The sequence below is a fragment of the Podarcis vaucheri genome, assembly GCF_965113315.1.
Source record: "Podarcis vaucheri genome assembly, chromosome: 6".
NCBI lineage: Eukaryota > Metazoa > Chordata > Lepidosauria > Squamata > Lacertidae > Podarcis > Podarcis vaucheri.
The window spans coordinates 36,191,377-36,218,323 of NC_138764.1; the positions used below are offsets into that span (position 1 = coordinate 36,191,377).

The 26,947-nt window shown below is 41.7% G+C and overlaps 2 protein-coding genes across 2 annotated transcripts in view; both read left to right on the top strand.

The window, feature by feature from the left end:
• Nucleotides 1-4,448, top strand: part of COL24A1 (collagen type XXIV alpha 1 chain) — a 168,601-nt gene extending 164,153 nt beyond the window's left edge. Inside the window, exons 58-60 of the mRNA XM_082227706.1 lie at nucleotides 72-181; nucleotides 1,938-2,153; nucleotides 4,250-4,448. Of these exons, the coding sequence (XP_082083832.1) occupies nucleotides 72-181; nucleotides 1,938-2,153; nucleotides 4,250-4,396 (473 nt within the window). The 3' untranslated portion in view covers nucleotides 4,397-4,448. The remainder of the gene's footprint in view (nucleotides 1-71; nucleotides 182-1,937; nucleotides 2,154-4,249) is intronic.
• A 5,166-nt stretch (nucleotides 4,449-9,614) lies between these two features.
• The window catches only part of ZNHIT6 (zinc finger HIT-type containing 6), a 40,033-nt gene continuing 22,700 nt past the window's right edge, over nucleotides 9,615-26,947 (top strand). Inside the window, exons 1-8 of the mRNA XM_082227996.1 lie at nucleotides 9,615-9,764; nucleotides 12,889-12,954; nucleotides 13,050-13,156; nucleotides 14,257-14,342; nucleotides 18,268-18,371; nucleotides 24,321-24,389; nucleotides 25,172-25,252; nucleotides 25,445-25,525. Coding sequence (XP_082084122.1) covers nucleotides 9,703-9,764; nucleotides 12,889-12,954; nucleotides 13,050-13,156; nucleotides 14,257-14,342; nucleotides 18,268-18,371; nucleotides 24,321-24,389; nucleotides 25,172-25,252; nucleotides 25,445-25,525 — 656 coding nt within the window. The 5' untranslated portion in view covers nucleotides 9,615-9,702. The remainder of the gene's footprint in view (nucleotides 9,765-12,888; nucleotides 12,955-13,049; nucleotides 13,157-14,256; nucleotides 14,343-18,267; nucleotides 18,372-24,320; nucleotides 24,390-25,171; nucleotides 25,253-25,444; nucleotides 25,526-26,947) is intronic.

Here is a 26,947-nt window from a genome sequence, read left to right on the forward strand (position 1 = left end):
CTCCATCTTGGAAGCTGGAAACATAAGGCTGGGAAATTATTTCTAATTTTTCTGCCTTCCCCAACTGATAGGAAAATACTGGATTGATCCGAATATTGGATGTCCTTCTGATGCCATTGAGGTTTTCTGCAACTTCAGCGCTGGTGGCCAGACATGCTTATCACCTGTCTCTGTAACTAAGGTATATTGTTCTCTTCTGAAAGACCATCATGACAGTCTTCTGGATTCTACTTATGCCTTTTTCTAACGTAACCTCACCGTATGCGCCTAAGAACAGGAAAATACCCTGATAGTCTTTGTTAGCACTGGATTAGTTTTCTAAAAATCAGTAAACTTCAACTCCACATTAGGGCTAGTGAATATTTGCAATATATACCGTATTTTTCGCTCTATAGGATGCACTTTTCCCCCTCCAAAAATTAAGGGGAAATGTGGAGCGAATGCAGGCTCCTTGGCTTCAGCAATAGCAAAAGCCTCTGAAGCGCAGAGGAAGCGCAAAGGAACCTGAAGCCTCTGGAGCGCAGCGGGAACTCGCACTGCACTCCGAAGGCTTCAGGGATAGCCGCCTGAAGCCTCTGGAGCGCAGCAGACTCCTGGCTTCAGCAGAGAGGGACAGCTGCACAGCAGCCCTTCAGCCAAGCGGGGGGAGAAATGGAAGGGGCTCCGTTTCTCCTGCGGCTTCGCTGAAGGGGCGCTGAGCAGAGAGGGGGAGATTTTTTTTTCTTGTTCTCCCCCTCTAAAACAAGGTGCGTCCTATGTTTGGGTGCATCCTATAGAGCGAAAAATATGGTACTTAGGAAGCTGCCGTGCAGTCAGACCATTGGTTCCGCTTGCTCAGTATCGTTATTGTCTGCACTGACTGGCAGGCAGCTTTCCAGGGGTTCAGGCAGTATGTCTTCCTCACCCTTATCAAGAGATCCTAGGAATTGAACTTGGGCTCTTCTGCATTCAAGGCAGATGCTGTACCACTGAGCTACAGCCCGTCCCCAAAAGAGGGTGCTTTGCAGCAGAGAAGGGGAGGAGAAATGTGTGCTTAATCAGCTACTTTTCTCCATGCAGGGTTGCAGGCTCATGTTTGCAAGATAAATCGGGTTCAGAACCCTAGCAAAGGGAGGAGGGAGAAGCTGGTGGGGAGTAACCTTTGCAATCAGCAGTGAACTCTTAGGCTAATGTTATACGTAGCTGCAGTGAAATGTTAGTTCAGTCATCAATTACAGGCTTGTTCCTTAGGCTGGATGTCCAAAAATAAAAGAAAAAAATAGGTATTTCTGAGTGACTGCATGATACTAAGCTCCACTTACTGTCGTCTTCAGCAGTCGTAACATTGAAATGCAAGTGGTTAATTTGAGTTCTCAAGTTACACAGAAGACAAAACTCTTTACTTACTGATAAAATGACAGTTATCACTCAGTAATTTCTGTTGTTCGATGTGGCACTGTACCCTGGCTCCCAGAACGTTTGGTGGATTTAATGGAAAATTTGAAAAAAAACAAGAACAGGAGTGTCTTAAATTCTGTTACACCCTGGGACATAGACTAATGTAAAAGACCATGTTGTACACAGCTGAAGAAACATTGGAAAACACTAGCAAAGTGTCATATGGGAGTGACATATGGAAGAGCAGGCATTGCTTCAAAGAATGTCATCTTCTTTTCCCCCCATTAACATTATAAACTGCCCACTGTCATCTTCCTACTCATATTTATGTAGTGCAAGTTTTCTGTAAGGAGGACATATTTCTGTGGAGAGCGGTCTGCATGTTTTGTCTAAATAGTTTACATTAGCAGATTAAATGCCAATAGTTTGTTATACCAGTGGAAAGAAATGTTTATGAAGCCTTTGTAAAGGTATGTCTAAATTGCATGGGACCACTGTGCTTTTGTGGCTATAAAGTGCAATCTGACTTTCCACACTAACGTGTGTTTTTGTTAAAACAGTTGGAGTTTGGCACTGGGAAAGTGCAGATGAACTTCCTTCATTTACTGAGTTCAGAAGCAGTCCATACCATCACAGTCCACTGTCTAAACACCCCGGTGTGGGGAACCAATGACCTACGTGCTCAGAGGCCCTCCATCAGCTTCAAAGGATGGAATGGCCAAATGTTTGAAGCAAATGCTCCGCTTGAACCAAAAGTGCTTCTAGATGAATGCATGGTAAGCCATTTGCTTGCATTGTTAAAATTTGCAGTGAAAGTAGTGTTTAGTTTGAATTAATACAGATGAGAGTCGAAATTCTGGACATTTACTTTACCCGCTACTGTTAATATTTAAGATTGTACTTCAGTGATTCTTATTTCTTAAGGATACCAACACAGAGACACACCTAGCACTCATGCAAAATCCAAACGTGCCTCTGTCCAAAAGTTGCAAGCAGCTGTAGTGCTTTCTTTCCCCGTCACTTAGCATCAGACACCATTTAACCACAGAGTTGTTAGCCTTGGTGTTCTTAATTACTCACTGGGCAGGTTACAACATTTCTATCAAACTGTATTTAGAAGCCTCTGTTTGGGAGAAAGCAATAGTGCTTCTTAGGATGATAAAGAGGGACAGGGACGCCGTGAGCCCTTCTGCGACAGTGCACAGGTGTCACAAATCCCTCTGTGCACTACTGGTACCCATGCCAAAGATGGGTCACCCATATCCTAAATCAGTTTTCCAAACTTGGGTTTCCAGCTGTTTTTGGGCTACAATTCCCATCATCCTTGACCACTGGTTCTGTTCACTAGGGATGATGGGAGTTGTAGTCCAAAAACACTTGGGAGACTCAAGTTTGGGAAACACTGTCCTAAACAAATGACAGAACTCAAAAAGTCAGAATGTTTCGGACTATTTGATGAAAACTTGAAAGAGCTCCTTTCCCCTCCCAATCGCTATTGAATCGCCTCTGGTTTATAAACAAGATGTTGCAATCCAAATACTTCATGTTTTTTTATTTGAGAAAGCCAAGAAGTATCCATTTACACATGATCTGGTCTTGTCATCATTTGCTCTTCCTGACCTCAGAGAGCAGAATAAATGTCAGCATGACAAGCCCTTAAAGAACTGGAAGCTGTGCAAAGTAGGTGCTAAAATGCTATCAAATCAGCATTTTCCATTTGGTTAGTTTTCTAGCTCTTTCCACTCACAGCTATTAAACATATTATGTACTATTTTTTTTTATCCTACCCTTCCGCCAAACAGCTCAGGTTAGTATACAGAAGGACATCCCATTTTATTCTCATAATAGTCCTGTGAGGTGGGACTGAATGATAATGTGTTAGTCCAGTGTCAATAAATTTAGTAAGTACAAAGGAATCTGAAAACAGATTTCTGCAATTCCCCAAACTATCCACTAAAACACACTGGCTCTTTATGAAACTGTGGTGAATGCAGGCTGGAAATATAATATATGATAAAGGTAGTGCTGTGAAGTTACTGAAAAGTGCAGTTTTTCTGTGAGATTCTCTGAGATCTTTATCTCTTTCTGCAGGAAAGAGATTCCTACAGAATTTCACAGATGCCTGTCTGCAGGGATTTCACTTTTCAGTGGCTTCCACTGTGCTCACATCTTTGACTGGTTGGGCAAATACAGAAATTGCAAACTTCCAAAGCCCTCGTCAACTGTTGTTGTTGTTTTGATATATTTATAGATTGCACAAAGTTTTGATCCAAACGTTATCAGTCCTGAAGTGTGTACTAAGATGTAGCTTTTAATTTATTCATAACTTCTTCTTTTTTAAGAGCATTTTTAGAACTGAGGATGTTACACAAAAATCTCACTTTCCAAATCCTTCCTGGATTTTCTCCATGGTGCTGTTTTCCACACAACATTAAGAAAGCATAAAACAGGGGTCAGCAAACTTTTTCAGCAGGGGGCCGGTCCACTGTCCCTCAGACCTTGGGGGGGGGGCGGACTATATTTTGGAGGGGGGGGGAATGAACGATGCCCCACAAATAACCCAGAGATGCATTTAAAATAAAAGGACACATTCTACTCATGTAAAAACACGCTGATTCCTGGACCATCCGCGGGCCGGATTTAGAAAGCGATTGGGCCGGATCCAGCCCCCCGGGCCTTAGTTTGCCTACCCATGGCATAAAATAATGTACCAAATCCTGAACACATTAATATACAAGACCAAGTGTAATGAATAAATAATTGTCCTTCGTTATTGTTTTTCTCTCAGAGGCCTAGGAAATATTAAAATAAAAAAGCATAGTGGCTGATTGTTAATGTGTGTTAATTAACACTCTTGTTATATGCATTGCAGATTCAAGATGGCAGCTGGCATAAAACCCAGTTCCTTTTTCACACTCAAGACACCACTCAGCTTCCAGTTGTTCAAGTGCAGAAATTTCCTCATCTCAAACAAGGACAACAGCGTTACATAGAAAGTGGCCCGGTGTGTTTTCTCTAGACTTCTGAATGGAGTGGAGTTTCTCACATGGAATTGCTGCAAGTAGTGGTTTTTTTTAAAAAAAAAAACTGCAGAAGAAATATAAAGAAAAATGTTGGTGCTTTCTAAATGAATCTCAGGAAGAAAAAGACTTCCTCCTAAGAAGGAGATATTGCTCTTAAATAAAGAAGAAGAGAGAGACCTTGACAACCTTAATAAAGTATTTAATTTTCCATTGGTGCTTTTTATATTATTCGCTGGAACTGAAAACACTACATATATTTGGAAATTCTTCAGAAAACCCAGTGTTTGTTAACCTTCGTAACAGCATTGTCCCGGGACACCTTAAGGAAAGATAGAGGCATGCAGTGCTAGGAGCAACTCTGGCTAACGCTCCCAAATGTGCAATAGCTTGTATTATAATTGTATGACAATGAGTTATGCCACCGTAAAACAAATGGTTCCCTTAAACACTTAAGTTGTATTACAGTCCTTTGTGGACACAGACATCTTAACAGATGATACACTACCTCTTATGTGTTTCCTGTTTGTGTTGCCTGGTGCTCTCTGTACAACTCAAAAGTCTTTGTGGCCTTGGTCAAGATTATTTGGCTCATTTTTTTATTACTTTTTTTTTGTTAGACTGTATGTGCTGGTTGCATTCATTGTAAAATTGTGTCTTTAAAAAAATATTTGGTCACATACTTCATTATGAGTGAAAACATTATTTATGTGAAAACCTTGTTTAAAATGTTTAAAATGTCTGTAGACATGGAAATGGTACACGAGGCAGAACAATATCTGGTGCTTATAAGAAGAACAGGATTTTGTAGTTGTAGGACGACTACACACAGTAGTCTTTTAAGAAGTTTTTGGACTGCAGTTAAAGATTTTATCTATCAAAGGCCATCTACAATGATGTATTGTGTAAATATTTTGTAACTTGTTGAAAATGTTAATACAGCATATATTTAAATGGCTGCTATTAAATTATAATAATCTTAATTACTTCAGCCTCAGGGGCATTCTATCCCAGTAATATTATACTGTTTCACATATATATTTATTTCAGACCAAATATTTTGCGGCTCAGGACCACAATACCTCAAGGACCGCCTCTTCCCATATGAACTGACCCATACTTGTGGTCATCATCTGAGGCCCTCCTTCGTGTGCCTCCTCCTCGAGAGGTCCGGAGGGTGGCAACATGAGAATAGGTCTTCTCTGCAGTGGCCCCCTGTCTGTGGAATGCTCTCCCCAGGGAAGTTCACCAGGCGCCTTCATTATACACCTTTATGCGCCAGGGAAAAACGTTCCTTTTTAACCAGGCCTTTGGGTTACATCCTATGCCCTTTTAAAAATGTATTTTTTGGTGGGGGAAGCTGTTGGGTTGTTGTTATTATCTTTATTACCGGTAGGTATTTTGTGGTTTTATATCTTGATTTTATTCTGTGAACTGACCTGAGACCCCCGGGTACAGGGTGGCATACAAATTCTAATCATAATCATAATTCTAATCATAATATATTTTATCCATCAAACTGTCAGAAACAGTCTAGCAACTTTAAAAGTTCCTTTCTGTTGTCAACAAGGTTCAATCCAATATTATCTGCACCTCCTTGTATTTGGGGAGGGAAAGTAGTTGTTTTTAAGCAGTTTATCAGTTCCAGTCCTTCCCTCTGGAGCAAAGAGAACAAGTCTGTGCCATCTTTTGCATAATAGGCTTATGCAAGCCTTCTCCAGGCTTAAATGTACCAATCTCTTTCAACCATTCCTCGTAGATCTTACTTTATTGACTCCTCACCATCTAGTTTTTCTCCACTAGGTGCACACATTTGTCAATTACCTTCTTAAAAATCTCCTCAACACGACCATTAAAACCTGATGGATGCTTTATGGACAGGCATTAAACAATTTATGCAGTTATTCCGGATTACAAGATGTCCTGCCCTGCAACTGTTAGATCCAATGAAGTCTAAGATTTGACATCTAGTTTCATGAATCAGAATGGTAAAACCTATGAAGCATATACCTGGAGTCTGCCCACCAGCAGCAGAAAGCCTTTGCTTGGTGTTCTGCAAGCTTGTTAACTCATTAATGTAGCCCTACTCCCATAGCTTCAATTGTAAGATCTGACATCTATAAAAGGAGATGTAAAGGTGAGAAAAAGTCATACACATAGGGCTTTGTGGCTTAAATGTTCAGAAGCAAAAAAAACCACCAAAAACTCACAAATGTTTAAAATCATTCTTATTTGTTGTGATTTAAGTGGCAAAGATGGAGTTTGGGACTTGGTTCATATTTTTTTATGCATCTGGATCTGAAAATACAGCTACTGCATTTGTTTAAAGAAATCTACACCCTTCCTGGATTTAATGCTTCATCCATTGGTTAGTAACATCATTATTGCAGATGTTTCTGCTAGGAAATATACCAGGGTTAGGAAGCAAACAAGTAAAGTGTCGCTGTTTCACAGATCCACCCAAACCAACGCCTCATAAATTTTTCAGTTGCTGTCCAAAAAAAAAGAGGATTGCATTGTAAACAACCCTAACTCTATGGTCAAGTCTGTTACTTGAGAGTCTCATCAAAGGGATCATTCTAGCGTAAAATGACTTGGAAAATGTAGTTTGCTTATACTGCATTGTAATTTCTATCTGCTGAAGAGTTTAAGGATTTCTACTGAAGTGCTTAGTGCTCCTGAAAATTTACTACCATTATATATGTACAATGGTACCTTGGTTTAAGAACAGTCCTGTTTATGAACAATTTGGTTTACGAACTCCACAAAACCAGAAGTAGTGTCCTGGTTTGCGAACTTTACCTCGGTCTAAGAACAGAATCCGAACAGTGGAAGGGCACCGACGGCAGGAGGCCTCATTAGGAAAAGCACACCTCAGTTTAAAAATGGTTTTGTTTTAATAATGGACTCCCGAAATGGATTAAGTTTGTAACCGAGGTACCACTGTATTATGTTATGCTGGCGATAGCTAGACCACTGGATTGCTCTGCCCTGCTACACAGATGTGATAACTGAGGTTAATCCGAGACAAGCTCATGAGAATTCAGCTCTAAAACCTGTTGTCAACACCAGGCCTCCACAATGTAACATAGGAAAAAAGGAAATATATTTGCACAGGTGCAGAGTGCCTTTCCTGGGCAAGTAACAGTATAGTTTTTTAAATTTCTGAGACTAGAAGAGTGTCTATGGCAGAGGAGGTGGCTTATAAATTCTAGACAGTGGCTGCCGTCTTGTGCTACATGCTATGAACCATCCTGGGTATAATGAGAAAGCAGAAATATCCTCCAGGTACTCTGCACATTTGTATGTGTAGATGTGTGAGTGTATACATGGTGGAAGCATCAGGAATATTAAAAACACATGTATGCACATAGTCTTGCATCAGGAATATTAAAAACACATGTACACACATAGTCATCCCTTGATTCGCCTAGAAACAATTGTTTTTTATGGTTGTAGGATGTGTTTTTAGGATTTTTGAGAGTAGATCTGGAAGAAGCTACAGCAAATTAATACAACCCTATACTTGTTTGCTCAGAAATAAGTCCCAGTATCTTCAATGGGGCTTATTCACTAGAAAGAGCATTTAGGCTTGCAGCCCAGGATAGGTTATTCAGAATACACTGCTGAGTAGGAGCACTACTCAGAGAGATTGTTGTCTCAAAACAATTTTGTGTAGCTAGCAACACTTCCTTCTTTCAGGCTGCAAAGGACATCTCATATCTTACATAGCCAAGTTAGGGTTACCACTTATAAGGAACAGTCCCAAGTGTACACTTATGGTGAGGAGTTCGGAATATGTCTCCCTGAAGGCCACAGCTCATCTGTTACACCTTTACACGTGGTTGCCCCTTTAATATTTACATTATTTCCCAGACTGGAATTGTGTAACACGAGAAGCAGCCTTAGCCGATGTGGATTATAGACAAAAGCCAGGGGAAGGGGAAGTCCCTTCAAGCCACTATATTGTGAAAAGTCGGGTCTACATTACCACACAGGCAGTATCTGATGGGAGGCTCCTTCCTTTTGCTGCCATTAACTAGGAGAGCTCCTGAGAAGTAGAATGGGACTTTCTGCCCAGTTGAAGGAATAGGATCTATTTTACCTGTCAGGGGAATGGGCAGAATATACATAAACACAACAACAACAACAACAACGAAGAAGAAGAAGATGATGATGCTTAGGGCTGCCATATTTCAAAAAGTAAAATTCCTGAGCTTTTCTTGAGCTTATTTTTTGGAACAAACCCAAATTCTTGGGGAAACCTTTTTTGGAGCAAAAAATCGGCAAAATGGATGTCATTTTTACACCCAGAAACCAGAACATGTCAGGAATTTTCCTGACGTAGGGCAAGCCTAAGGATGCTGGAGTTCCACACGTCGGCTCAGAAGAACAAAGTTCCATTAGGTCCAACAGGATTTAATCCCAGATAAGGCCTCCAGATAGCGGTCCGTGGATCATAGAATTTTAGATCTGTAGAGTTTAAAGGGACCCTGAGGATCATCTAGTCCAACCCCCTGCAATGAAGAAATTTGCAACTACGGGGATCAAACCTGTGACCTTGGCGTTCTCAGCACCACCCTCTTAACTAACCAACTGAACAATCTGCCGGAGGTCCACGAGCTTCATTCTGGTGGCCTGTGTGGTGCATCTGCATTACCGATTATATCGTTTTATTTATTAAACTTGTACACCGCCCTTCCTCTGAAGATGAAACCTAAAAGCACAACATGAAAACACAAAATGCCTAACAAAATGCATAATAAAACACTCCCATTTCCACCCATATTTTAACGCTGAGCTTTAACTGCTTTCCTTCTGTTGCATTTTTTGTGCCGTCTATGGAATTCGAAGTGTGGCAAAAATAAATGAAAGGAGGCGCCGTGGGAAAATTTTAAAACAACAAAAAACAGTTTTAAGACAACCAAAACCCAAACCAGGCACTGCCTGGCAAGGGCATGGAGGGGGGAAGAAACCCCAATTCAAATGGGTCCGCCAAGCTCCCCTCAGCCGTCTTCAAACGGGGCAAGTTTGAGGATCCGCCTGCGCGCGGGACTGCGCTCCTCCAAACTGCGCACTGCATCCCCAAGGCTGGCGCTTTAGCCACGCGGAGCGAGGATGCTCCCTGCCTCCTCCTCCCACCACTGCCCAACCTCGAAGGCATCCTTTTCGATGCACTTTCCCAAGCTCCCGCCAGGGGTCAGCAGCCTCCCTTTCCCCCGCGCGCCGCCGAGGCGAGGCGACTGTCTAGGACTTCGGAAAGGAGGAAGGGGAGCCACCTCGGCGGGCAGGCCGTTTGCTGAGCATGGCGGCGGCGGCGGCGGCAGAGACCGAAGGGAGCGCGAGGCGGAAGATGTCGCTGCGCAGGTGTGTGTGTGTGAGGCGGGGAGGAATGTCTCCTTGGCCTCTTTCCCCTCTGCCCTCCTGCCCCAGAGGAGTTATTATTATTAGGTTGGCTTGGGAGGGGAGAGGCTCAAGCCGGGGGGAAAGCGGGGAATCCGACACACGCGCCCACACATTCACACGCGCACCCTGGAGGCGACGCGGGGCGCGCGCGCAAAGCCAGAGGGCTCCTCGCGGCGTTGAGAGCAATGTGTCTGGAAGGACAGGAAGGCGAGGAAAAGTAACAGGATAATATTTAAGGAGCAGCGCTATTATTATTATTATTAGTAGTAGTAGTAGTAGTAGTGTGTATAATAAAATAAAATTTATATTTCTGAGGATATTGGCTATTTTTTGGTTGGTGCAGAAGGCTGTTTTGATATTGTGTTTATGGAGGATTTTGCTAATTTTGTCTGTAGTGCCCTTGATATAAGGAAGGAGGGCCATGCCATTGTTTTCTTCTGTGTCTTGGTCTTTGGGGGGTGTTTCTGCACCAACCAAAAAATAGCCAATATCCTCAGAAACCCAAAAGACAAAATCCAGCTGGAAAACCAAGGGGTCTATGAAATACCCTGCAAAGTCTGCCCAGCCACGTACATTGGACAAACAAACAGACGAATAAATGCACGTATCACAGAACACAAGAATGCCGTCAAAAAAGAAGAAAAAACTTCCTCTCTTTTCCAACACATGAAAGAAACAGGACACGAAATTAATTTTGCAGATTCCAAATTGCTCTTTAACATGGAACATCACCACAAGAGAATAATCATGGAAGCCATCGAGATAGAGAAACACCCTCACAACATGAACAAGCGTGACGACACGTCCCGCCTGCCAGACATCTGGAAATTAGCCCTCCCCACAAAAACCGACACCAGAACCAGAGGCACACAGAACGCCGTCACCAATCAACCACACCAGACCCAAACCCAGACCCTCTCCACAGACATATTACAGACTCCATCCAGTAGCCAAACTATAGTGGCACCTCCGGATGCTGCACCCCCCTGCAATCCCTACACAGATCTGGCTGGCACAAGGCACAAAACCACAGCTCGCCCCTATACACGAAGCCAAGCCAGAGCACAACTAAATGCAGCACAGCCATCTTCTCAGAAAAACTCTTCACAAGCTCAAGAGGTCAAGACACGAAAGCTTTAGCAACTAATCTACACTTAATGACCCACCCAGTGGTATTCATAATATCACTCATGAAATCACTCAAGATATCCCTCAAGTAATTAAGGAACAAAAGAAGAAAAGGCACACTAATCTAGGAACTTCCTCTCTGCCCAGAACGTTGGAGGCTATACACCACACCCCTCAACAGTATTTATAGAAACTCAAACACCAGATTCTGCTCTGTTCCAGTAACAAGAAGCCGAAAGCACCAGCCTGAAGATGACGAGTGAGACCTCGTCGAAACGTCGCCCAGACACCCCGACTCTTACACGGGAAGACACCCGAAGACACCAAAACCTGCATATATATATATATATATATATATAAATATTATTATTATTATGTGGGGGCGGGGGCAATATGTTGTGATGTCCTTGCAGGCAGCGGATTGTAGTTTTCCAGAAGTTTTCTTCTGCGGAAGATACAGTAATCTGGGGCTAAATTAGCCTTCCTCTTAACTTTGGGTCAAGGCAACTTATTTTAAAAGGCATACCAGATAGCCGTGCGCTGCTGGCCACATGACTCAGAAGCTGTATGCCACCTCCCTCGGCCAATAAAGCAAGATGAGTGCCACAACCCCAGAGTCGGCCACGACTGGACCTAATGGTCAGGGGTCCCTTTACCAGATAGCCCACGCCTTTCTTAATATGGATTTAAAAATCAACACCACCTTATTTGTTACTTATTTATTAAATTTGTACATAGGCCTGGGCAGTGTAATGATACATCGCCCAGAACTGGTTTGAGGGTCAGAGCATGATGGCATTTTCACCTGGCGGTAGGTATATCACGGGTATAGGGCTTGCCTGAGCCTGGCTCTCTCTGCCACCAGTGTCTGGCATGTGGAGGGAAGACCCAAGCTGTATTGGCTCCAGTCCTGCAAGGCCCAGGGGTGAAACCGCCGCTGTTTCGGAGGTGGTCTATGCTCAAACAATGCGTGATCTACTCTCAAACAATGTGTGATTTTTGTGTATTTTGACTTTACTTGTTCCATATCGAGTACAATAAAGTAGACAGCATTAACTAAGACACTTAAGTGATTAGCTGCGAAGGGCATAGAAAGCCTGTCAGGAGAGAAAAAAATGGCAGCCCCAAACCAAAGTCCCAGAGTTATTAGCTCACTGTTGCCTTTTGGCTGATCTGTAAACCACTTCCTCAAATTTACTGTGCTAAACTATAGCCTGGGTCAGTCTGACCTAGCTTTCAAATTTAATTTCTAAAAATGTTTCTGCAAGAAAAAGAGGGACAGCAGTTAAACCAGAAGTTGAGATGACTGTGCGTAAACAAGGTCATTGTGTTCTGATGGAAGTATGTGAAGAACTTTGTGGATCATAGGTACTTCTTGTGATCGGGCACATTCTCTCACCAAAGGATTCATTTCAGAGCACACATTCTCTCCTCAGACTTTCCCCCCACTAAAATAGGAACTCTGATGTAATATCACAGACTTTGCTATTAAGATGTTACCATCATCCATCATAGGGCAGGAAGATCACTTGCTAATGAATAGAAGAGGAGAAGTAAAAAGCAAGTGCAAGCTTGGTGTTGGAGAAATACTTGTCCAACCTTTTCAGAATAGTGGCAGCTCATTAGAGGAGTGTTAGTTTATGTTTTGTTGTTTCTGACTGAAGGCTCTGAGCTACTCATATTACTTGTGTCTGTATCCCAGAGCCTTTTGCTGGAAGCATATCGATAATACTTAATCCTTGTTATTGAGAGATGTTCTGGACCACTAATGTAAGATAGATTTTTAAATACTATTTGTATGCACCAAAAACATTCTGAATGGATATATATATACACACACACTTATCAAATAGATCTACTGCTTATTAGCATGAAGTGACGCTTTCTCAAAATGGTGTTTTAGCACCCATGTTATTCCAATGTAAAGATGTCTCATTTCTTTTTTTTCTCCTTTCAGTTGTGAAATCTGCAATACAGAAGAAGCAAAATATCGATGCCCCCGTTGTATGAAATACTCATGCAGGTAGATATAAACTGATGGGCATCCCTTGCTTATATTTTTCTTGTGTAGTGAAAAGAGAGTGACAAGATTGCTTTGCTTTCTCTGTGTGCTTTCAGTTTGGCCTGCGTGAAGAAACATAAGACTGCATTCAGTTGTAATGGAGTAAGAGAAAAGACAGCATTCGTTTCCATAAATGAGTTCAGTGATTTAAATCTTCTAAGTGGTAAGAGAGTTTCTAAAAATCTCAATTGTTCTAGAGCCCCAGGGTGTTATTGTGATGGGTGGGTATGGAAGAGGCAATGCTCTACATCTACAGTGTTCTATAAAGGTAAAGGTAAAGGTACCCCTGCCCGAACGGGCCAGTCTTGACAGACTCTGGGGTTTGTGCGCCCATCTCACATCTATTGGCCGGGGGCCAGCGCTGTCCGGGGACACTTCCGGGTCACGTGGCCAGCGTGACAACGCTGCTCTGGCGAGCCAGAGCCGCACACGGAACGCCGTTTACCTTCCCGCTGGTAAGCGGTACCTATTTATCTACTTGCCCCCGGGGGTGCTTTCGAACTGCTAGGTGGGCAGGCGCTGGGACCGAGCAGCGGGAGCGCACCCCGCCGCGGGGATTCGAACCGCCAACCTTTCGATCGGCAAGCCCTAGGCGTTGAGGCTTTAGCCCACAGCGCCACCCGCGTCCAGTGTTCTATACCTACCGTTATATAGTGTTGTTGGAGATTCCTATCTGCATTGCCAGCAGGCACAAGGTCTTGGGTGGCACTACTGAAGTAATAATGCAATCATTAGTGTGTTTACATATAAATAAGTTGCCTTGAACTCAGGGTTTAGGATTGCGGCCTAAGTATAGCCACCATCAGCAAATGTATAGTTGCACAGAGCTGTTAAATGGCACAATAAATACAGCTTGTGGGGCGAATGAAAGAAAACAGGTCCTCCTGCTCCTTGCTACCCTACAAACTTTGTCCACCTTAGAGAAATCTGGCCATGTATGAAGCAAGTGAGTAATGCTCAGTAGGTAAGTAGTTAGGATGGTATTAGCACAGGCATTTATTTCATTTAAAACATTTTTGTTCTGCCTTGCTGCTTCAGATATGGTGGTTCACATTAAAAAAACCCCATCAATAATATCACATATTTAAGCTTTAGAAAGCACAGCGACCAAACGACAAATTTTCACTGCACACCCTCTCTTATTTGCTGTGAACTTATGCTAAAACTCATCACTTTCGTACGATCCCTTAAGAATCACGTTGTAAAGGGTTTTGGGAGCTAATTTCATTTGAGCCTATCCCCTGTTGCCCTTTTCAATTTCAGATTACAGGTTTCTGGAAGATGTGGGAAGAACGGCTGATGGCGCTGCTCGAGATGACACTTCACATAGACCAAAAAGCAATAAATTTGTAAGTTACCTTGAGCATACTACAGAAAACAAATGTTCATTGCCTTTTTTAAAAACAAAAGGGTGGTATTAGAAACTTAAATGACAAATACCAGATGGGGCAGATGGGGGTGGAAGGAAGAATTTGATTCAGTCACAGTAGTTGCTTATTATCCTTCAAACTGAGAAACATATTGAACCAGATTCAAAAAGTGATCCCTCTAATTGAAGGGTAATGTTTTAAAGAAATTTGTCAAAGAAAATCACTTAAGGACAAATTATACACAAATGTGTGTATTTAACACACACACACACCTGATGTGTGCAAAGGTTTGTTTTCATTTAAAAACCCACAAGAACAACAAAAATGATATCCAGCTGTTTTGAGCAGAGACATGAGTGGGGAAAAGATTTAAGTGCCCCCTTTCCCCATTGCTTCTTCACTTTCAGTCACCCCTATTGGTAGCAGATTTTGTAAAAGCAAAGTAAAGAAACAAAACCTCATTAACTCAGAGGATGTGTTTTTTAAAATGAAGCATCAGGAAAAACCCATCTCTTCTGAATTTAGTCATTTGTTAACGTAGTGATATTAATTGGTGACAGGGCTTAATTTTGTTTGTAGTCAGACAGTTTGGCTGCTTTTCTGTGTGTCAACATGCGCCCCCCCCCCCCCCCCCGTAGCCAAGGTGTTCTCCTCCAGATGTTGCTGTATTTTAAGAGGTTGGAGAGATTGGCCAGATAGAATGGCATCTCAAGCCAGCTTTTGTAGAACATTGGCTTCTTCCATTCCGCCCCCTCCCCTGGTAAGTTACATTAATTTTAGTAGGTGTTTGGGGGACTGTTCACTTTCCATCTCTTGCCAAGCCTGCGTCCCCAGCTGGATCTCTGCAGCTGCAAAGTAGCCCCAGTGAAACCTCCTCTGGAGACTGGTCCAAAATGAGCTGTGCACCTGGTCTGGCCAAAGCTAGATGGCCTGCGTCAGGGTTCACAGGGATAATTGTGCAGGTTTGGGGAGTGTGATACATACGGTACGTCCATCTACCCTCAAGGTGGAGGCCAGCCTTTGGGCATTATAATGTAATCTAATCGCATTATTCATTTAGTTCCTCTTGACACTTAAAGGTTGCAGTGTATGATACAATGATAGATTAAGTGTTGTTCACACTTCGTTCTCCTCCAGAGATAACACATTTACTGAGTAATGCCACACTAACTCCACTATCAAGATCATCTCAGTCTTGTGCTTTCAAAAACAGCACTAATAACTCTTTTTAATAGCAGTTTTAAAACATTTGTCCTTCAAGTCAGATTGAAAAGAATGCGAGGAACCAAACTACAGCATTTGCCTGTATTAGCGGGAACAAGATCCAATCCAGCTTATTACATTATGTCCTGATAGCTTGATAATGTCTAAATTTTATGGGTTGGATCAGGGAACTGAGTTTCATGGGTCTAAAAGAGCGCAGGAACAATTTTGGTAAAAACTTTCTCTACTCATTTAGAAGGAATGTGCCCACGTTTCTATTCCGTGAAACTGCAGCGTGAAAGAATCTCATCTCAGCCTCTTGGTTGCTAGAGGGTCGGAAGATTTTTATTTGTTTATTTTTATTTAACAGAACTTATATACCACTAGATTGGTATATGTGGCTTACATAAACATGAAGCATTAAAATTATTGCTAAAGACAAGTATTTAAAAATATGCAGAAGGTGGTTGAAATATACAGTATCTGAAAAGAAACAGAACACATGTAACACATAAGCTGGGGTGCGGGTGGCGCTGTGGGTTAAACCACAGAGCCTAGGACTTGCCGATCAGAAGGTCGGCGGTTCGAATCCCCGCGACGGGGTGAGCTCCCGTTGCTCGGTCCCTGCTCCTGCCAACCTAGCATTTCGAAAGCATGTTAAAGTGCAAGAAGATAAATAGGTACTGCTCTGGCAGGAAGGTAAACGGCGTTTCCGTGCGCTGCTCTGGTTCGCCAGAAGTGGCTTAGTCATGCTGGCCACATGACCCAGAAGCTCCCTCAGCCAATAAAGCGAGATGAGTTCCGCAACCCCAGAGTCGTCCACGACTGGACCTAATGGTCAGGGGTCCCTTTACTTTAGCACATAAGCTTGGGTGTGTTCCTGGGTGCTTGTTTTTGCTTTAACAAAATCACATTACTACTTAGCATTGTATTTGCAGTACCATATCAGTATTGTAGCTGTTATAGAGTGCATATACTGTGCATTGTGGGATAGAGTTTTAGTTATTAATGGGCCCAAGTGTTGAATATAGTGAGTAATATCCAGGAACATTGCAGAATGTCTGCAACCTTTGACACCACAGAAGAGTGCTTTACGGTACTTCCTGTAACCATTTACTAATAAACATGGGCATATAAATTTCTGTTCCTCACATGAGAAATATGGGAGTGGGATTCAAAGGTGATGCCGGGGGAAAACATTTGCCCAATTTAAAAATTGCCTGTCTTCTCTGCCCACTCATCTGTGAGAGGGTGTCACTGAGCCAAGGTGAGAAAAATATTTCCTCTCTCTCTCTCTCTCTCTCTCTCTCTCCCCCTCTCTCCATTTGGCCACACAAGTAGATTACTTTCTAGCACAAATATGTCTTGATGGGAAATGCCACTTGTTGAATTACTACCTGATGGGTTACTGTTAAGGAAGAGGAACCCTGCAAAGGGAGGGAAATTGGCAACTCGCCACTCTCAACCTGGCTGTACACTTAAGAATTTGTGGTGCTATGAGAGAAGCATTTTGTACACCAATATACACTATAGAATTGTTGCTGGTAACAAAATTATAACATAGAATGTATATATGCATTCACACCTTAGCAAATGTCTTCAGAGTTGTGATGAGACCTGGAGGCTGTAATATGTGGTTGTTGGTATCTGAATTTAAAGCAGGAGGATCTCATATCATGGTCTGGATTATTAATGCAGAAGTAATAGATTTATTTTAGTTGTGTATAAAACCAATCAAACATCTTCTGAATCTTAAGGGGACAGCATGGGTGAAATTTGTTTTAGAGTTCTGATGTATTATTTATACAGTAATACATAAATAGTTCTTCATCAAGTAATGGCATTTATGTGCTACTAAAAATGTACATTGATGGGCCTTTAAACTACAGCTTTAAGTATAATTATGCTTTTAGTGACATCTTACTGAGACATAAATCCAAATGAAATTGATGAGATTTACTTCCAGCTATATATGTTTTATATTAAGCCATTAATGAGAGCAACTACTTGTGTAGCTTGTGAATTGCACTTTTGGTTATTTATCTGATCTCTGTAAAGACTACTGTACTAAAATAGTATAAATCAATAATAACGTTAACTCCTGTAAATTAAGCCCAATACCTATCTGAGCCAGGAGATTTTAGGTCCTCATGTAGAAATTGTACTTGCCTCTCACTCAGCTCTTTAGCCACTGCTCTGTTTCATTGGCTGTGTTTGGATGTAATGTTAAACCACAGTTTAGTGTTTCACGAACAAGCTGCATTGGGCCTTGGTCTCAAACATTCCACCCTCTCTACCTTTGGTATATCTGTAAGGAGGAGATCAGAAGTTTCCACTTCTGTTTTAAATTAACTACATATATGCAAACCTAGATAAACGGTGGTTAATCTTAACTATGCTTGTTGAAACAAGCCAGCTTCATAAACTGGTTTGCATTTGGGTTGTTTCAGTAAACAATCATTACAATAAGCTATGTTTCATCCATGTTCAGTTATCTCAACAAGCAACGGTGAATCAAAAACCAAAGCAGCAGTTTCCAAACTTCTCCTTATGGTCACAGCATGCAAGTGCAAAGCTTACTGCAGCTCATTCTTGCAACACTTACTAAACCATGGCTTAGCATTGCATAAAAACAAGACCATTAGCCTGGACTTTGAAATTGTCAGTAATTATTTTTTTCTGTCTTGAAACACTCAATCAGGTCAATTTTTTGAGAAACCGAGCTCGAAGGTACGACATCTGCCTACGAACTTTGCCAATTGGATTCACAAAGAGACGAGAGAATTCTACGTTCTTTAACAACAAGTAAGTTTCTAGTTAATATTACTGTGGGGATAATGTCATCAAAAGTTGTCATTCTGAATAACTTGTGGCCCCTAAAGTTAAAGCTAGCCCATCAGCCAGAAAGAGTGACTTGACCAGAAACTCAGTGATACCTGTTTTTTGGTCAAGGTTTGCTAGGACTGCAAAAATAGGTTTGGACTGTGCTAAGTTGAAAGGTCCCAAGTTATACAGACCTGTTCTAAATGTCATTCTAATGGATTAAATTTAAGCCTATACGTCACAATTTAGTATTAAGCCCACTGAAAGAAAAAGGCTTGTGTATGCTTAGCTTTGTGCTTGATTTTAGCCCATGGTATTTTAAAGATTTTTTTTCTTTAATTAATTCCTTTACTGTGTGCTAGACTTATGCCATGGCGATAGTTGGACAATAGGAACAATCCCTTGATGGATATTTAGGTTATATAAACAATATAGTTGACATTAATTCAATGTCTTCACCAAACAGTTTCCGTACATTCTAATGAATATTTGATGAAGCAAAATTTTGACGGGGAGAATAGAAAATAACTTGCATTTCTTCTTTTTGGGAGAATATAGGGTAGGATTCACCTAAGTAACCCCATCAACTTAAGCCCGGGACAAAGACTTCTGCTTGCACAATGGGACTCCCCACCCACTTTCTCTCCTCCCTTGCAGTTGGCTCAGGGGGGTGTCCAAAGAACCCTGCGCTAACAGTGTGCCTGGGGAGGAGAGAGGGGGCTCATTCCATCTGCAAGCTGAAGTTCAACATTGAATTCCATCCCATAGTATTTCTGAACTACAATGCACATTTTACGAAATACTGGGATTATTCAAAAGGATGTGAATTGGGCAGCATGTTAATTGTCAAGTGAAATTAGAAATATACTTTCATTAACATAATGCACCTACAGTCGGTAGAGCATGAGACACTTAATCTCAGGGAGGTGGGTTCAGATATCCCTTACTCTGCAATATTTTTGTTTTGTTCTGTATGGGGCAGTCAAGAATGTTGGGACCTTTTAATTAATCCACTTGTGTTTCTGTTAGTGGTAAGTAGAGGCTTTCTGTTTACTAGTGACCAGGTACTTATGGGTCACTTGTTTATGTGTGTGGTTTATGCCAAAGGAATTGTTTTTTTCCCCCCCTGGCAAACAAAGTCCTCAGAAAACAATGAAAGAAATGGAAAGTGAGAAGCCCTAGAGTAATACCTTGGAAGGAACACTAGAAAATCATCTCTCATTGACAGATAGTGATGGAGGGGAACTGTGACGTTTCGCTATAAACCAGTAGATGTCTCTCTTGCAGCATATTAGCAAACAGATTCTCCAACACTGATGTGCTTGCAAGGAGTAATTATGAAACCAGCCCAAATAGTTCTCTATTGAGCATGTATTTTCTGAACTAAGCAGCAAAGTATCGCAGGAATTTGCAAAAAAGTTACCTAACACTTAAGTCTAGGATATAAAAGATAGTGCCTCTATGCAGCTTTGCAACGCAAATGCAATTTTTCTTTCTTCCAGAAAATACAATGCTGCATCTTTTCTTCCTAGCAACAGGACTCAAATAATTATTGAGTCTGGCAAACTTTTAGCTTGCAGCAATTTTACCCTAAGTAAATCCAGAAAACCATTTGGCCAGTAATAATTTACAATGATGTGCATGTAACTTATTGGTATGTGCAGTTGTTGTTTTTTAATAAGCTACCCACCCTTCCTGCAAGGAGTTCCCTGTTTCCTCCATCCCATTTTATTCTCACATCAACTCAGTGAGGTAGGTTAAGCTAAGAGATAATGACAGGCACAAGGTCACCTAATGAACTTCATGGATGAGTGGGGATTTGAACCTGGGTTTCCTTAACATTTTTTCCAGCTCTCTGCACTATAACACTCTACTATGTATGGTTCTGTTTGGGTCACCATTCCAAGGCGGGGAAAAATTGCAGGTGCCTGGCTGGTATTTGGGTAGCAAAAAAAAATGGGAACATTCTTTCAAATGCAGAATGAGGTTCCAAAAACTGATGTTGACCCCTTAACATGATGCTGCCAAAAATATAAAATATTTCCAAGCCTTAGCTCGGGGTGGAGAACTGGAACATGCTAGATCCTTATGTTCCCCACCAGAGTGGGCCAATGTTGACAGGTGCGTAGGACTGCCAGCATGTCACTCACCCGGCATCATAATGTGATCAGGTAACTGACACCTGACACAGATCAAAGGAGGTAGTTGTAACCCCCAATCAGTTGACTGTCAATTAGACCAGCCTCCTTTGAAGATGCATTTTCAACTGCAATCAGCTGATTGGCACTGGGAAGAGGCTTTCAAAAAGGCTTACTTTAAATTTTCATCCCTTGAACTGATGGTCGGTTAGGGGAAACTGCTTTGAAGTCCCTGCAGAGGGGGAAATGCTTCTTTTAAAAACTGCATTCCCCCTGCCCTGAAAGCTTGCAAAACACCTAGTGCAGTACGTCCAAAGCACCAAGTTCAGCTGATTGTCAGATGCTTGGGAAGTGCTATTCAAAGGGCTTGCAAGAACCTCTGGTAAGCTGGTTGGTAGTGCCTGCAAAGCCCCTTGCATCCAAGACTTGCCCCTTCAGCTGTAATGCACATTGCCATGGCGTGGTCAAAATGGCCTTGTGGGACAAGTGTGAAGGCCTGATGGTTTGGCGTGAGGGCCAGAGCCTCCCTGCCTTTTAGATTATAACACTCCCCAGCTGTATGGCATATAGACTAGGCAGATCAGATCATGTTTTTGTCTAGAATTAAGCTTTGGGTACATTGAGATTTCTTGCATACACTTTGAACCATTTTTGTTCCGCCTCTAACAAAAATAGATTTAGCTTGGCCACAAGCTGTAAACCAATGTAATCATGGTCTTTGTTCATTTGGGTTTCTCCTCCAGTCAGCAGAATGCAGACAAAATACTATCAACAGCAGCCATTTAAAAACACACTCATTATGCTAACAGGCCCATGTAGTGCAAATCAAGCAGTACAGGTGCGAAGCAATCAGGGGAAACAAAAACATGTAAATTCATGTTGATGTAGGTACATGTTAACAATACAATTTAGACCGACAGATTTGTGTACTCTGTCTAATGCTGAAATGCTATTTGTCTTCCATGTATTGAGAATAGTAATGTAGCTTTTCCATTCTGATCATAAAAATGAACTGAAAGAACAATAGCAGTTGCATGTCACAGTAAACTGTAAACATTGGCTTACCACGCACAAGAAAATTGTGCTCTCTTTGTTCCTTTGAGCTTGTGCTGGGAGGAAGCAAACCATGATCCCTAGCTTAATGTTATGTCCGAACAAGGGGTTTGTGATGTTTTCCATGGTCAGTAAGCCAAGACCAAACTTTATTGTGTCGTCGTTTGTTGAGAGTAATGGGAGCAAAGCAGCCCGTGATTAGTCCTTCAGATGCAACACTAAAGCAGGTGGATTGAAGTGGGGAGCAGTTTGCTTGTGTGTAGTAGTAAGCCAAGGTTTATGTGCAAATGTAGCCAATAAAGTAGACATTGTTTTCAATCAATGAAGAAGCTTGAGAATTTTTAGATTGTTACATGTTTAGTCGTCTTGGAATTATCCTTCTTGTAAATTTTAAATCTGCTGCATCATGCTTGAGCAAGAGGGCCTTCTGGCAGTTCCCTCAATGCAAGAAGCGAAGTTACAGGGAACCAGGCAGAGTGCTTTCTCGGTAGTGGCACCCGTCCTGTGGAACGCCCTCCCATCAGATTTCAAAGAAATAAACAACTATTGGACTTTTAGAAGACATCTGAAGGCAGCCCTGTTTAGGGAAGCTTTTAATATTTGCTTAATTATTGTATTTTAATATTTTGTTAGAAGCCGCCCAGAGTGGCTGGCGAAACCCAGCCAGATGGGCAGGGTATAAGTAATAAATGATGATGATGATGATGATGATGATGCACCTAGCAAGGTAGTTTTCCTGCTCTTGTGAGGCCTTTCTGGTAAGCCATTTGTGTACCATGAAAATGGACTTCAGTCAGTTCTAGGTGAATTGTCTTGTTATACAAATTATAGGGATCAAAAAACAGTTGAGCTTGCAGTAAAGTTAGCACAACTTTCTTGCCTGTATATCAAATCTCTACTGGGTTGTTACTGATGCTTAGCTAAGCTTCAGTAAAACAGAGGCTCCTCTGGTGCCTTACGTGGTTTAGGACCTCAGCTATGTCACACTGGTGCCTCAGTGGTTGGTGTGTCATAAAAGGCTCAGCATTCATGTACTTTAATGAGATTTCTCGGTGGGGGTGGGGGTTCACAGGAGACTATAATCACTTAATTAGTCTGGATCTGTGTTGTTTACAGAAGCTTATGAGACATATATAACACTGCAGGGACCTCATTTACTGAAAAGTGAATTAAGCCTGGCTGTACATGCATTAAGGTTCAGGAATGAATGCTGCTTCACCTTTGCAGACCTCCTCTACAACCCCCCCCCCCAATTTTTACTGGTGCAGGACAAGCCATCTTGGAGGCTCTGTGAGAAAGGTGGGATATAAATTTCTTAAATCTTTATTAAAGCAGCAGTTGGGTCGTTTGAAAATGCCATTGCATATCCCGGTTCTCATTTCCCCTCCTTAATGTCTAGTTCGGAACACTTACGTATAATTATGTTTGGGTAGTAGCTATTGTCCTCCCATGCCTGTGGTTCCACCGTTCCTCTTAACATACCTCAGCGTTATTTTTTGCAGCCTTGTGGACAGACCCCCTCAAGGACTCATGATTAGACTGGCTAAAAAACAGAAGCTTAGCATGTGGTGGCCCATACCCAGTGGACAAACAAGTAACCACTAGTTAAAGAAGAATAAACCTTTTCATAATTACTTTGGCTTAATTTTGCCCCACTTGACATCCATGTCAATGCAACAAGTGGTTTATATAACTTGTGGTTAATGTTTCCAAAACCTTAACCCATTTTTCTTTCTCATAACTTGCCTTTTGATTACTCTTACCTTTAAAAAAAAAAAAAGCAAAGAGCTACAGCTAAGCCCGTTCTGTGATCTTGTGAATTCTAGTAAGATAATTCAGATTAAATTTCCTGCATTCATGGCAGTGCGATTCCTCAGGGGTAAGGGAGAATAGGGCACTGGACATGAAAACAGATAGCCTCAGGAAATCCACTTTCAGCTGCCGTTTATTCTGTAAGCAAGTGGATCCCTTGTACAGCAAGGGTGGCTATCCTGTGGACCTCAAAATCCCATCGTTGGACTGCAAATCCCATCTAGAATATGTTTTCCAGCATACTCGTTTTCTGCCTGGTCAGCTTCTAAAACATGGCATCTTCACGCTAGCGAAACTTGCATCTTGCTTTCTGTGTAAATATTGCACAATGCTTTGCTCGTTACTATACTGATCAATCCAACAATATCTCAAGTGAATATTTAATTGTACATAGCAACAGATTTGTCTACTGTTTTGCTACTGTGCATGTTTCTGTAGCAAGTTGGACTCAGCTGAATGTTTTATCTGCCCAATAGTCAAAGTAACTTTGCTATGGCAACAGTGCATTGTTTCCAGTCACTGATATCAGAGCCTCTTAAACTTGATACTTGTGTGTGTGTATATTATATATATAGCCTTGTATAATAAAAGAAGTATTATCACATCTTAAATATCAGGGAAGCTGCAGTTCATACATTTTAAGCTATACAGAATGTAAAGGCACCATTGTGCTTTGAATGAAGCAGTAGTCATTAGTTCTGTTCAATGTTGGGTTGAATTGACTTGTATAAACAACCCAAGGTGGAAGTGATTTTAAGAAGTTTGTTACCTCCATAAGTGATCATGTGAATCCTTTCGTGATGATATTGATCTACCTTTTCCTACCACCTTGTTTATTTTGGACTCTGCCACAGAGCTCAGGCAATTGCATTTGTGATTAATAGTTTACATAATGAAGTAATAATAGTCTGCGCTGGTTTTGTTTCAGGGAACAAAAGTTCTACTGGCACTTGAAGCTTCTATTTCCTCATAGTCATGCTAAATTCACAGAAAAAAGGTACCCAAATGTTTTTGTTAGCCTTTGCTTACCATGAAATGTAAACTACTACCATTGTATTGTATCACAGCTTGTTTTGCTTTTTGTTTCATAAAAATGAGTATTGCAGCCTTCTTGGCTAAACAACAAACTGAATTCATAGCATAAAATTTAAATCTTGTTTTTAAAATACTGTTTCTGTGGTTTGGTTTAAAACCTATTGTTTTAAAATGTCCATCTTTACCACTGAGAGTTGTAACTGGTCTGTTATAAAACTGAATGTGTTCCATAGTTTTTAGGTTTTATTTATTCATTCACCATGCAGTCAAGGGCAGGTCTGATCATTATATGGTCTTTGCTGACCCTGTTGCAACACATAGATGTTTCTTGAATTATTACCATCCATTTTGTATCTTGCTTGGTGACTACCATTGCTCAGTTAGGCACCCTCCCAGCTATAATTTCTTATCTAGAAAAGGTGGGAGAAAGCTTGTCTTCCCATAGAACAGATTGAAAGATGTGGTAGATTTCTTTAAATTTAAAGCACCAGCTCATCTCTGTATTTCGGAAATGAGACATTTAGAACAGGAAAACCTTTCCTCAAAGGCCCTTGGTATTCTTGGACCATTGTCAGAGAAGTCAGGTACTCTTTTCTTCTTGAATGTGCTCTTTTTTATAGCCTTTTCCACAGCTCTGACACTGGGGCTTATATAACTACAGTTTCGCACATGTTAACCTGATTATTCTAGTTCTTGCCAGTATTAGGCTTCATGATTGATACACTTTTGTCTTTTTGTGTAAAGGGTCGCAGATGATAAGCCACTGTATGACATTCTAAAGCGGTATATTGATCCTCAAGAGTCTGATCCTGTCATTCATCAAAGGTATGTGTTCTAAATATTTAGCATCCTAACGTTCTGTTGAGATACAAATCAGTCATTAAAGCATATTGGGCAGTCTTGTGATGCATCGTGGCTTACACCCAACAAGCACATTACTTGGTCTGGTTTGTTTTGAATGAAACAGATTTCTTCTTACGTGGCAAGGTTTATCTAATGTTACGCCTTTCATTTCAGATTAAAAACCTATGCAATGTCCCCTCAGTCAGACATACGAATTTTAATGAAAGTGGAAAACAGACCACAAAACTCCATCAGGTAAGAGACTTTTGTTTTACAAAGCAGCAAACTCTGTATCTCCATTTACCTTTTGAGTAGTAAGGCAGCTATAAAATGGCCAGCTTAGAAGAATGTGGAGCGAAATGTTGTCCCTTAGGTCCAAAACGCAAGACATGCATGGAAGAACACAGTTACTTTCTTTTCACTTGTGGTACTTTACGGACGCGAGTGGCGCTGTGGGTTAAACCACAGAGCCTAGGGCTTGCTGATCAGAAGGTCGGCGGTTCGAATCCCCGTGACAGGGTGAGCTCCCGTTGCTCGGTCCCTGCTCCTGCCAACCTAGCAGTTCGAAAGCACATCAAAGTGCAAGTAGATAAATAGGTATCGCTCCGGCGAGAATGTAAATGGCGTTTCCGTGTGCTGCTCTGGTTCGCCAGAAGTGGCTTAGTCATGCTGGCTACATGACCCGGAAGCTGTACACTGGCTCCCTTGGCCAGTAAAGCGAGATGAACGCCGCAACCCCAGAGTCGGCCATGACTGGACCTAATGGTCAGGGGTCCCTTTACCTTTACCTTTACTTTAGGGAAGAGCTGCTGCTCAGTGATGCAGCACATGTTTTGTGTGTGAAAGAGCCCGCATTCATTCCCTAGCATCTCCAGGTAGGGCTGGGGGTAAGACCACTGTCTGAACCCCTGGAGAGCCACTGTGATAGATGTAGACCGAGAATGGGGAATCTGCACTCCTGTATCACCCACTACAGCACCAGCCCACTCAGTGGCTTTTAGTCCTTTTCAGTCCAAGCAGGTTTCCAGTCCTACCTTTCTTTCTTGTTCTGGGTTTGGTGACAAAGAGAAATCCACAGATCTACACGCTTAACAGCATCCACAAAGAAAGTCCATAAATAGACTCGCCTACCTCAGAAACAACAGGTGCAGCACGGGAGCTGAACTAATTAAGTCCCAGGCAAAAGGGAGGGTGGAATGTGAAAAGGAGAAGAAAGACGGGATTGTAAATTACTCAGAGAGGTTAGGAAATGGTTATATAGTGTTGCCCTTACTTTAGAGTAAGTTCCATTGAAAGCATTAGGATCTGCTTCTGCGTAATCTTGACTGGCTCCAGTTCTGTGAGGGTATCTGTGAGGGTATCTGAATTACCCAGAATTCCAAAAATATAATATCTGAAATGCCAATAATGCAATCATATTGTACAAATCAGATATAGGTGTTCAGGGTGATAACAGCTAGGTATCAGTAAAGAAATACTATGGCGTAAAAAACAACAACAGGCTTGCTAAATATTCTAAATTCTAGACTCTCCCGCTGAGTAGGATGCAAAAGCCAATGATCAAAATCTGGATAAATTTCTAAAACAAATTTGCCATCTGGTAACACAGTAGGTGATTTTATTCTTCTTTTTCTGTTGTTTTTGGGGGCAGTCAGTTCCAAGTGAGGCTTAGCTGAT